General features: G+C 35.1%; 1 protein-coding gene across 4 annotated transcripts in view; it reads left to right on the forward strand.

The window, feature by feature from the left end:
• Positions 1-13670, forward strand: part of Vps13b (vacuolar protein sorting 13 homolog B) — a 736334-nt gene that overhangs the window by 49310 nt on the left and 673354 nt on the right. For all 4 annotated transcript variants that reach the window (XM_076835849.2, XM_076835851.2, XM_076835850.2 and 1 more), the window contains exons 4-5: positions 3824-3944; positions 10988-11155. In XM_076835849.2, coding sequence (XP_076691964.2) covers positions 3824-3944; positions 10988-11155 — 289 coding nt within the window. The remainder of the gene's footprint in view (positions 1-3823; positions 3945-10987; positions 11156-13670) is intronic.

Raw genomic sequence — 13670 nt, forward strand, 5'->3', positions numbered from 1 at the left:
TGGCGGGCCCCAGGCTCCTTGCGGGAGTGTCCAAAGGGAGGGGTGGGGCTGGTCCGTCCCGGTTGGCCTCAGCTCCTGGCTCGCTGTTTCACCAAAGCTTGGCTAAAGATCTCTTCCTGCCAAGCTGCATCTCGGATGCTAGCCACTCAGTCACAGTGGTGGCGTGAGGCTGCGGGGCGGCTCGTGGACAGTGGCTGGAGGATCTGGACCTCTGCGTCTCGTGAGCAAACTATCACTTCCAAAACTCCTAGTAACTCCCGGCCGGTCTCTCTTCAGTGGAATTTTGCTAGGAGATTCTCCGCATGTAGAATTTTAGTGCATCTATGTGTCTTTCTGACCCCATCCCTGAGGGGGTATTGAAAGCGCTGCCTCTCCGCCCGCTGCCATGTTGGATCCCCCGGTTCTTCTATTGATTATTATTTTTCCACATCTAGAGCAGCATCCTGCTTCTTTAAAACACTGTGAGGCGCTCATGCTCTGAAGCCCATTCACATGGTCCACTCCCCGCCCTCCTTCGGCGGGTCCAGTAGCTCCGCTCCTCCACTTCCATTTTTGTGTTACCTTTTTTTTTTTAATTTTTTTATTTTTTAAGCTTTAGATGGACACAATATCTTTATTTTATTTTTATGTGGTGCTGAGGATCGAACCCGGGTCCCGCCCGTGCTAGGTGAGTGCTCTACCGCTGAGCCACAATCCCAGCAGTTGTGTTATCTTTTGTTGGAGTATTTTGAATTTTGTGGGGGAATTGTTTGCCTATTTCCTCAGGTTTTCCGAGATCCTTTTCTTGTGCATCAATTGAGGTGGGTTTCTCTTCCTTTCTATGTATGTGCCTTTATGTATATATTTCTTTTTTATTATAGAATTTTTGTTTTGGATATATGAGTAGACCTCTAGCTGGGAAACCTGAAGTTCCCATCTGATTGTTCTTCTATTGGCCCTGGTTTTTGGATTAGGGTTTTTGTCTTCTAATTCTTTGAGTTGAAGTAATGTTTACACTCAGGGTTGGATCAACTGTGAGGTGAGTTCCCTGTTGCTTGGCTGAGTTGTGATTCTTTCTTGAAAGCAGGGATTCTACTCTGGAAACTTTAAAAATGCCAATGACTTCCAGTGCTTCTTAGTGGGAGTGGAGTCAGTAATAGTTCTAATGATAATGACAGAAGTGTGAATTTTAAGATGATTGTCTGGTGTCTCCTTTAATACCTATAGCCTGATATTCACCTATATTTTCTTAGAATCTATCTGTGCAATGAGTATTCATACACCTACACACAAACAACCATATTCATGCACTTCAAATCATACATAATGGAAAAAAGTGAAAAATATACTATGTGATGAAGTGATGATTGGGAAAAAATTTAAGGAATTGAAATTTGAAAGATGAACTTAAAAAATTAAAGTGGGGGTTTGGTAGAATAAAAGAAGAGAAGAGAAGGAAAAAAGAAGAAATCTTGCTGCAAATAAAAAGCTTCTTTTTGCTGGTTGTTCAAAACTGCTGGAATGGATGCTCATTCTTTGCATTTTCTTTTGACTTTTCAGCACTTGGCTTGACAGTTGGAGATTGTATAGCCAACAAATTTGTGTTCCTCACCTTGGATGCCTGCCTTTGTGTCTAGGTGTCATAGCTAATTGTAGTAGATCTTTTTCCAGTTGCCCAGTATATGGTGACTTAGCACTGTTTTGGTGATGATAAATTGTATTTTTCTGTTGTGGGGAGGGTGGTGCTGAGTTCTGAGTTGAAGATTTAAGTAATTACTGTTTAGATTTGACCTAGCTTTAGAACTCTGTGGGTGGGTATTTGAGGATTAATCCTCTCTCCTTATTGCATTGGTGAGAATCCAGTCTCTGCCTTGTCTAGATCTCAAGTAAAATCTGCTTTTTGTGTATACTGATAAAATCGTCACCAGTTTCGACTTCACTGATATGAATATGAAGTAATAGGTGTTTGCCTCGGAGTGCAGATGTACCTACGTGACACTTGTAGTGCCTGTAGGTATGTGGGTTTTCTCCCTTGGGGTCATGATGCTGAATGATCTAGGTTAAAAAAATAATAAAAATTTATGCCAATTTCAGTTTCTTTGGTTCACGTGCTTTCTGGGTATTGTTTTTAATTCTTTTTTTTTTTTTTTTTTTAAAAAAAGCCCAGCTTTAGGGGAACCTGTTCTTCCATCTAGTCTCTGCTGGCAGTTTCCTTAGGCCCACGCAGCAGCTGCTTTTCCCTCAGGGAGTGCAGTGGTACACTGCAAGTTGTTATTTGAATTTCTTTCTTATAGCCTCTAGCTGAGATCCCTTTCCTCTGAAGATCTCTAAGGTAAGGGAGGGCTGATCAGAAAGCCTATCCAGACCTGCTCTGAGGTGCAGCAGGTCTCCTTCCACTGAGGAGCTATGAGGTGGGGTAGAGTTAATGGGGGGCCAGACACTGGGGTATGGCATTCTGGAACATTTCTTCATTTATTGGCCATCTGTGTTTCTTCTTTTGAAGAGTTTCTGTTTAGTTATTTAGATCTTGCATCCAAAACATGAATAACAATTCAGTAAACATTGTTAAAATAGGTTGCTCAGGATTGTAAGAATGGTTTAGATTAATCATTAAAAGATAGCTAAGAAGATAGCTTAGTTTCCAAATGGTGAGGAACTTAATATATAAAGAACAAATAAGGGGGGGAATAAGACCCTTTTCACTTATTTCTGCTTGTAGATAGACATGAACATGTCTAACAAGTTTTTGTTAAATGGTCTCTTCTTTTGCTAGAAATATAAATGAGAATTCTTCTGACATTTAAAGGTAGGGGTTTTTTTTTTTTTTTTTTTTGTATTGGGAATTGAACCTAGGGGGTTTTACATCCCCAGCCCTTTTTTATTTTATTTTTTTTGAGACAGTCTTGAAATATTGCTGAAGCTGTGTTGGAACTTGAGATACTCCTGCCTTACCTTTTCTGGTAGCTGGGATTACAGGTGTATGCCATCACACTTGGCAAGTAGTTTGTTTTGATAGTAGCTAAAGAAAGAAAGGATTTAATTATATATATTTTTTTTGTTTTTGATGTTTGTTTGGTTGTTTTTTTGGTATTGGGCATTGAACCCACGGGTGCTTTCCCCAGCCCCCACCTTTAAATTTTTCTTTTAGTTGTATATGCACTTTATTTGATTTTATGTGGTGCCAAGATAGACCCAGTGCCTCACACTTTTTTTTTTTTTTTTAGAGAATTTTTAATATTTATTTTTTAGTTTTCGGCGGACACAATATCTTTGTTTGTATGTGGTGCTGAGGATCGAACCCAGGCCGCACGCATGCCAGGCGAGTGCGCTACCGCTTAAGCCACATCCCCAGCCCAGTGCCTCACACTTTTGAGGCAAGTGCTCTGCTATTGCCGGCTGGGGCTGTAGCTCAGTGGTACAGCGCTTGCCTCGCATGCATGAGGCGCTGGGTTCGATCCTCAGTACCACATACAAATAAGTAAATAATTTAAAGATACTGTGTCCATCTACAACTAAGTGCTCTACTACTGAGTCACAATTCCAGCCCCTCGCTAGTCCTTTTTGTATTTTATTAAGAGACAGGGTCTTGCTGAGTTGGTTAGGGCCTCAACAAATTACTGAGGCTGCTTTGAACTTACAATCCTCCTGCCTCAGCCACTCGAGCTGCTGGTCTTTATAGGTATGCGTCACCGTGCCCAGCTGATTATACAGGTTTTAGAGCTTAAAAATAAGAATAATGTATCTAATGTATAGTATCCATGTACTGTATATATCAAACATAATTTTTCCTTAGACTTGAATGCAGTTGATGTGTTTCTTTTTCCTTTCTTTAAAATAAAAATAGGATGACCATGAAAGCTGTGGTTCTAATTCTACCAATCGAAGTGCTACTGAAAACACAAAATCATCAGTAAAACCCCGAAGAATTCAGCAGGCTGCTCCTACAGATCCTGATTTACCACCAGGTAACTACTTCCAGATCATTTTGGAGCCAGAATTCTACAAGTGGGTTTCATTCAGATTTTGGTTTGTTTTTTTCAGCAAGTTGTTATTTGAATTTCTTTCTTACAGCCTCTAGCAATGAAGATTCATGGTCTTTTTTTCCACCTTGTGCGTTGGTAACAAAAAAGACTGGATTATTCTGAATTTCTGGAAACTCTAAAATTTACTAATAACAGAATTTTATAACTGGAAAGAGCTTGTATATTATCACTTTTATTTTCTGATATTTTTATTTATGTATGTAATAGCTCTTTAGAACCATATTAGAATTCAGACTGATATAATTGTGACCATTGGCCTATTTTTTTCTACCTTTATTTTATTTACTTATTTTTTATATAGTGCTGAGTATTGAACCCAGTGCCTCATGTATGCTAGGTGAGCACTCTATCACTGAGCTACAACTGCAGCCTCCATTGGTCTATTTTTACTTGCATAAAACATAATATAAAACATCCTATTTTTGGTGACATAAGACAGAATTGTGTTCTGCCTGAATTACTTGAGGTAGTTTTGGGTTAGCATGTCTTTTTTTTTTTTTTGTTTGGTACTGGGGATTAACTCAGAGGCACTCAACCACTGAGCTACATCCTCAGCCCTGTTTTGTATTCTATTTAGAGACAGGGTCTCACTGGGTTGCTTAGTGCCTTGCCATTGTTGAAGCTGGTTTTGAATTCTCTGTCCTTCTGCCTCAGTCTCCCGAGCTGCTGGGGTTATAGGTGTGCACCACTACACTTGGCAGCATGTGCTTTTCTACTTTACTGAATAGGAAGACACATAGTCTTTTTATACTGACATAAATCACGGGAAGTTGCTTTAAGAAGTAACCGAATCTATTGGCCAATTACTGGGAGTCAGAGCAGCTAAACTCAATACTGCCAAGGGCTCTATTAAGAGTCTAGTTGGATAAATGGTAAATCATTTTATTTAAAGGTTAAACTCAAATGGTTATTTGAAGATTCATTTCTTGCAACCTTATCCTGCTCGAGAATCATATTTTTTTCATGGTAAAGATAAATGTCTGGGTCAAGGTTATTTGTTCTGGGACCTGTGGTTACAGTTTTGGAATTTGAGCATTTATCTTCAGCCAGAGATGATTTTTGAGAGAAATTTTGGTATTGTCAGTAGATAGGCACTTGTTTTACTACTTTGCTGGGTAGGTGGCTTTCCAATAGAAAAAGAAGTATATAACATATTCATGCAAACTCTAGCTTTGTTATCTAGAGCTGTCTTTTTTAGACTACGAATCTTGACCTGTTAGTGAATTGTTAAAACAGTTTAGTGGATCATATTAGTCATTTAAAAAAAAATATGGTGCAGAATAGAAAACACCATAGCATATTGGCATGTGGTAATAGTAATATTTCAAAAAACTTGTATGTGTGCACGTGCTTGTGCTGAGATATTATACGTAATATTTTTTACTCGAGAAAATCAAAAGAATTTGAGTCTGATTTGAAGCATACATATTTTATTTAAGTTAATGATGCATTTAGGTTGAGATCTTCAATTACTGCTAATAACGGTCTTGAATCATGTGCTTAGAATATTCTGTAAGATATGCTGACAATTTTCATTTAGACAGTTTAATGATGATGTTTCATTTAGTTATTTATTAATGCTTTTCTTTGTATTCTCTGAACTTTATTTTTATTTTTTGTAGTGTTGGAGATTGAAGTCAGGGCCTTGTGCATGCATGCTAGGCAAGAGTGCTAAAACTGAATGATATCCCTGCCCTAGTTCTGTGTACTTTATCTCAGTATAAAGTAACCATGTCTAAAATAGAGAGATGGATTGTTCAGTTTTCCATGTGTTGAGTTATATAGTTTTTGGCTTTTATTGAAAGACATTGTAAGAAGCAGAAATTTGTGAATTGCTTCTTCATTTTCTTAAAATGGCTATAAAGGGTATTGTCCTTTAATTTTTCAGAGTCTTTTAATTAACTAGTATTTTTTTTTTTTAATTATTAAACAGTTACTTCCTTTTCTTTTCCTGCTAGGATACTCAGAAATGAATTTCTGTTCTCTTGCGTAGCTTCTTTTTCTTTTTTTGTCATCTAATTTTCTTTCCTTTTCTTTTCTTTACTCTTTTGGTCAGAAGATGTATATATATGGGCTGGGGTTGTGGCTCAATGGTAACTTGCTCACCTAGCATGTGGGAGGCGCTGGGTTCTATCTTCAGTACCACATAAAAATAAATAAATAAAATAAAGGTATTGTGTCTAACTACAACTAAAAAAAAATTTAACAAAAAGATGTATGTATGTGTATAAATGTATACATGTTATAACTCATTTAGTTGGAAATGTTTAAAATATAATTAAACTGAAAACCATGTGCCTATTTGGTCAGAAGTTAAAATTTAGTCATTTTTGATATACGTCATATAACAGAGGGGTTTGCAAACACATTTATTTGGTAAAGGGCCAATTGCAGGCTGTTCGTTTTCTATCACAACAGCTATTCCACACTAATGATATACTGTGGAACCAGCCATGGATGATTAATAAATTTATGACTCTGGCTGTTTTCCAATAAAACTTTCTTTATAAAACTTGATGTCACAGATCTTGTTTTGTTGACCTCTGACTAAATAAATATAACATCTGATTTATAATAAGCATTTACATGTTTTTGAATTATATAAAATCACATAGTACTTTTCTTCGGCTTAGATAATTTGATTCATTGAGTCACTGAAATTGGAATAAGAAGATCAAATTTTCTGGTCTAGAGCAATCAGTCCTTTTTAGGTCATGGATCTTTGAAAATCTTTTGAAAAAATTGTGCACATTCACATACACACATTCAAAATTGACGTAACTTTAGGGTATTCATTGTTGGGACTCGCCCCAGCTCCAAAGACTAACTTCCACATCCCCCAAGAAGAGCCGTGCAATGGTGAGCCCTGCTGGCTCACATGATCCTGCTGTCCAATGGTGAGCCCTGCTGGCTCACATGATCCTGCTGTCCAATGGTGAACCCTGCTGGCTCACATGATCCTTGCCCACCAATTAGAACGTACCCCAAGCCAGCTGCCAAAAAACCGTTAAATTGTTAAACTGTTTCAACTGTCAAACCCCCCCCCCCCCAATAAACAGGCATTTTTTTCCGAGGGCAAGCCTTGATCGTTCTTTCATTCATATATCTGCCGAAGCCAATCCATAAGTTTAAATGTCTTTGCATTTTGTGAAAGAGCAAATAGAAACTGATATTTTGGTATCCATGAAGAGACATCATTTAATTAGAAGTCACATATTGCTGAAAATATTAAATATGAAATAGAGAAAAGCATGTGTGAGTAAATGTGCTTAAGTCCTTACCATATTGGGCTTGGTTTTCTTCCTCCCTTCCTCCCACCCTCCCTCCATTCCTTCCCTTTTAAAATGCTGCCGGGGTTTGAACTTAGGGCCTCATGCAAATGATTAAAAAAAAAAAAAGCAGAACTTATTTCATATTTTCTTTTTTTTTTAATGCTTTAACATTTCAGTGCTTTCACTGTTTAACAGTGTTCTGGTCAGACTCATTTTTTATATTTAAAAATGACACAGATTGTGTAAGTTAGGGAAATATTAACTGGTGGACAAGTTAGTTTTTGAATTTCACTGACTTAACACAACAAACATATTTTTAAAAAACATACAAATACAAAGATAGTGTCCTACCAGAAATTCAGACTATTTTGGTTTCAGCATGTTTTCGAGAGGAGAGTCTGGAGAAGACCTAACTATTTCTTAATATTTCCAGGTTGGAAATGATACAAAATCTTCTCATATTTTATTGAGGCAAATTATTTGCATGGATATTATGTGCATCTTAGAAGTTATATCTTAGTAACAAATCCACATTCTGGAATGAGAGGCACAAATTATGGATAGCCAGGCATCTTTGGTGTTTTAGGCAAGAGCGCTAAAACTGAATGATATCCCTGTATAGGTGTATAGATGTACTTTCTCATTAACGTATCATCCATTTTAAAATCTGCTTCAAACTATTTTCCCGTTAATAACTATAAAGCTATCTGATGTTTATATTTTATTCGTAATAGCAAAGATGGTATGGAGAGTCTTTATTTCATTCTAATTATGAATTTAAAAATATTTGTTGAGGGCAGGTGGTTCAGTTCCCTAAAATAAGTTGTTTGGGCAATAAGAGTATGGTAGAACAGCTCACTCAAGGCCACCTTTTCTCTGAAAGAATTAACTGTTCAGTGTAGGAGACCTTGTAAGCTACCAGTCACTATGTAAGCCCAAAGGAAAAAGAGTTCTAATGAAGCACAAGTAATATTTTATCTTGGACACTAAATGGAAACAGTAGTTATGTCCAGGTTTGTGTGGTATCCAAAACAGCATAAAAGAAAGAGGCATGAAAAATTGAAAATGAAAGGATGAGAAATGACATAACAGACAAACAATACCCAAAATAAACTTGCAGTTTTAGGGTGAAAATGAAGGAAAATAAAAGTGACAGAAAAAACCATTGAGATAAGTAATAGAGATAAAATAATAACAAAAGATATAGTTCTTCAAAAATTTTAGAGTGATTCTATGCACGTAACAATGTAGACTTGAAATGTGGTTTATTAAGCTGGAAAAGAAATCTGAAAGTTGGATCTTTTTTTTTTTTCTGAGTTACACATGACAGCAGAATCCATTTTGATATAAATATACAAGCATGGAATATATCTTATTCTAGTTTAGAGTGCGATTATGGTTGAACATGATGGTGGAATTCAACAAACTGTGTTGTTTTCATATAGGTACATGGAAAATTATGTCAGATTAATTTCACCGTCATTCCTTTGCTTATCCCGCCCCCTTCCACCATTCCCTATTCTCTAATTTACTGTACTTCTATTCTCCTCAACCTCCCTCTGCCCCACCTTATTGTGCGTTAGCTTTCATATAGCAGAGAAAACATTGAACCTTTGGTTTTTTTGGGACTGACTTCCTTCACGTAGCATGATAGTCGCTAAATCCAGTCATTTGCTGGCAGATGTCATATAGTCATTCTACTTTTTGTTTGAGTAATACTCCTTTCTGTGTATATACCGAATTTTCTTTATCCATTCATCCATTGAAGGGCACATAGGTTGGTTCCATAGCTAATGCTATTGTGAATTGAGCTGCTATAAATATACACATTTTTGCTTTAAACCTATTACTATTTATTGTATTAATTTTATAGCATATGATAACTGGTGTGTTAATAACTCTTAATAGTTTTCATATAGGAAAAACCTTGGGTCTAACTTGTATTACATTTCTTTCCTGTTTGCATCCAGTGGAAAAAAATGTGAAGGAGGTGTTTTTTGCAAACATGTTATAATTGAATATTACTTGCAAACATGTTATAATTAGATAATAAGCTTTTTCCTAGGAGGCTTTAGTGTAGATATTGTTAATATCATCTGCTGACAGAAGTTCATTCAGTTTTGTCCAGTAAAGTTCTGTTTTAAAAAATGCAAAGGTGTATTTTTTTTTCTTGAAAAAGCTAAAATTTTAGTTATCTTTTAAATATTTTTTATAGTGTAATGTGCACTTTAGTAAAATGAAGAGTTTTTATTTTTCTTCCCTGTCTTTTAAAATACTGTTTATATTCAATTAGTTTTATTTATATTTTCAGTTAAGTTCCTCAATAATATGTCTGTTTATGTACTTCTTATATGGGAAATATGAGAATTATGGATTATTTTACAATAGTGTTCATTAATTACTTTCATTGTTTTGAGTTAGTTTTTAAAAATTATTATATCTATTTCTGTATTTTCCTATTCTCATTGTTTTGGTTCAGTCTCTTTCTTTCCATACATTACTTTTTGTTTTATCTTCACTGTATTCTTTAACTTTTTTTTTTTTTTTTAAATATCTTTATAGTTGTAGATGGACACAATGCCTTTATTTTATTTATATGTGGTGCCGGGGATCGAACCCAGTGCCTTACACATGCTAGGCAAGTGCTCTACCACTGAGCCACAACCCTGGCCCCTTTAACTTTTTTTTTATGTTTTCTTCTTCACTTCTTCACTCCTCTACTCTGTTTCATTATTGCATGTTATTAAGTGAATATAGTTAAATTCATCAGGATGGTCATGTTTCACTTTTTTTTCCTTAGGCATAACTTTTGGATATTTTTATGGCTAAAGAAGGAAGAGGATGATTGTTGTTCATTCAAAAAGAAGCTCATCTTTTAATTTATTGTGTGTGTGTGTGTGTGTGTGTGTATACACAAATATATCTATCTGATCAATATATGTTTAGGCTTAAGTATATTCTAGAGCACTTTTGGAAATTTTTGATTATCTTGAAGCCTTTTTAAAAAATATTTATTTCATTGTAGATGGACACAATACTTTATTTTATTTTTATGTAGTGCTGAGGTTTGAACCCAGTGCGTTGTACAGGCTAGGCAAGCGCTTTACCACTGAGTTATAACCCCAGCCCTGAAGCTTCTTTTTAACTATTACTTGCTGCATTCTTCTGCTTATCTTAAAAGAGCTATTAAATAATGATATAATTTTTAATAACTGTCATTTATTTAGTACTATTTACTTATGTTCTATGTAAGCATGTAGTAGGTATTGAAAATACAGCTGTAAAGAAGATAGACTGTTTTCATACACACAATATAGCAGCTTATAATAACATTGCTGCATTTTAAATATGTATAAATGTTTATAAAATGGGCAGAAACCAGATAAAGTACTTGTATAGTATAATCATTATATGGGGTTTAGCATTATATTTTAACAAAGATTAGGTGTCTGTGGTTTCTCTTAGTGCATGCATGCTTCATTATAGAACTTCTTGGTATAAGTTTTTGTTGAGTTGAATATGCTCCTTATTAAATGTTCACTTTAGCAAGTTTTTAACCTATGTGAACTTTTGATTATTCTTTCTTAGATAATACCCACTTTTCACATCTGTTAAGTCTAACAGCAATTTAAGAATTAGTTATTCATTGGTAGATTTGTGGCTAATTGGATCCTTTTTTTTCCTACTTTATAGGGTATGTGCAAAGTCTGATTAGACGAGTTGTAAATAATGTAAACATTGTTATAAATAATCTCATACTAAAATATGTTGAAGATGATATAGTTCTTTCAGTCAATATCACTTCTGCAGAATGCTATACAGTGGGTGAATTATGGGATCGTGCATTTATGGATATTTCTGGTGAGTAAATATCAAGAACACAGTATATTTTTTCCATAAATAAAACAGTTGCCTTCATTTTTTGAAACCTTTTATTGCACAAGTTGACTTTTGGGTGAATCTATTAGAAGCTTTTTGCCTCCAGTGTGTGTGTGTGGGGAATGTGCATATACAAATGTAGCGTATAATTATAGGAGGTTAATAAAATCTGAGATTAAGAACACGTAGACTTGATTTTGAAGGTTCTTAATTTTTATTTCTTCTTACTTCATAATGCTTATTTCAAATGTGATGCATAATATTTTGTAGGTCATGGGTTGAAGTGATAAAAATTAAATATTTGCTTTGAATTTTTAATGTTTTTGAAGAGGAAAAGGCAGCATGTTGCTTTTTCAAAGCCTGGTAATGACAAACTAATGTATCTGATTGATCTGTTTTAGGCTTATGTATAATCTACAGCACATTTGGAAAATTTTGATTATCTTAAAGCCTTGTTTTAACTATTAGTTGCTGCATTTTTCTGCTTATCTTAAAAGAGCTATTAAATAATGATACATTTTTTTTTGCTGGTTTTTACTTTTTAAAAATTGACTCTAATTTGTTATATATGACAGCAGAATGCATTACAATGCATAGTACACAAATAGAGCACAATTTTTCATATCTCTGATTGTACACAAAGTAGAGTTACACCATTTGTTTCTTCATACATATACTTAGGGTAATGATGTAATGATACAATTTAATTTTATTTTTTTATTATTTTTTTTAATATTTATTTTTTAGTTTTCGGCGGACACAACATCTTTGTATGTGGTGTTGAGGAGCGAACCTGGGCCGCACGCATGCCAGGCGAGCATGCTACCGCTTGAGTCACATCCCCAGCACCAATACAATTTAAAAAATATATTTATTTAGTACTGTTTACTTCTGTTCTACAGGGTAGGTAGGCACTGTACTAAGTATCGAAAAATGTAGCTGTGAAGAAAATATACAATGTTTAAGTTTGTTGGGATAGGTATTAGTTATAATATTTGCTTTATGGAATTGGATTTTTGAGTATCAAATCTATTGTAAGCACCTTTTTAAAATGTTACTTGAGATGGTGTGTTTTTTTTTTTTTTTCAGTTGATAGCCCTATGACCCTGGGTAAGTTTCTATATGACCTTGGGTAAACTATTCTCTGAGTTTCCTCATTTTTATATAGGAACACAATAGAACTTTCCTAATAGGTTTATATAGGATGGATTCAAACTAAAAAGCTTCTTCTCAGCAAAAGAAACAATCAGGTGAATAGAGAGCCTACAGCTTGGGAGAAAATATTTCCCGCTTGCACATCAGATAGACCACTAGTATCTAGGGTATGTGAAAAACCCAAAAAGCTAAACATCAGAAAAACAAATAACCCAATCAATAAATGGGCCAAGGAACTGAACAGACACTTTTCAGAAGATGATATAGACTCAATCAACAAATATATGAAAAAAAATGTTCCAACATCTCTAACCATTAGAGAAATGCAAATCAAAACTACTCTTAAGATTTCATGTCACTCTAGTCAAAATGGTAGTTGTTAAGTAAACAAATAATAAGTGTTGGTGAGCATGTGAGGGAAAAGGCACACTCATACATTGCTGGTGGGACTGCAGATTGGTGCAGCCAATCTGGAAAGCAGTATGGAGATTCCTTGGAAAACATGGAATGGACCCAGCTATTTCACTCCTTGGTTTATACCCAGATGACTTAAAAACAGCATACTACAGGGACACAGCCACATCAATGTTTATAGCAGCACAATTCACAATAGCTAAACTGTGGAACCAACCTAGAGGCCCGTCAGTTATGAATGGATACAGAAACTTTTGTGTATATATACAATGGAACATTACTCAGCATTAAAAGAGAATAAAATCATGACATTTGCAGGTAAATGGTTGGAGTTGGAGAATATCATGCTAAGTGAAGTAAGCCAGTACGAAAAAACCAAATGCCAAATGTGTTCTCTAAGAATGCTGATAAATAATGGGGATGGGGGTGGAGCAAGGGAGGAATAGATGAACTTTAGATAGGGCAAAGGGGAGGGAGGGAATGGGAGGAATTATGGGGGTAGGAAAAATGGTGGAATGAGTTAGACATTATTACTCTAAGTACATGAATGAAGTCACAAACGGTGTGACTGTACTTTGTGAACAACCAGAAACATGAAAAATTATGCCCTGTATGTATAATATGAATTGAATTGCATTCTGCTGTTACATATAACAAATTAGAATAAATAAAAAAATGATGTCTTTCATTAATGAGTGCTTGTTAAATGCTAGTCCTATTGTTGTCTTTTACATTAATTTAAACGTAAGTTTAAATAGCCACAGCTGTTGGCTATCATTGAACAATGTGGGTTTAAAGTAGCAGTGGCTTTTTAGTGGCTATACAAGTACTAATTGTTCAGAAGTTTATTTCAGATTTGGGTTCTCAAGGGTGTTATTATCTCATTGTAGGAAAGAACTATGGTGAATATTTTTCTACTTTTTATCTT

Source organism: Callospermophilus lateralis, chromosome 16 (genome assembly GCF_048772815.1).
Source record: "Callospermophilus lateralis isolate mCalLat2 chromosome 16, mCalLat2.hap1, whole genome shotgun sequence".
Lineage (NCBI taxonomy): Eukaryota > Metazoa > Chordata > Mammalia > Rodentia > Sciuridae > Callospermophilus > Callospermophilus lateralis.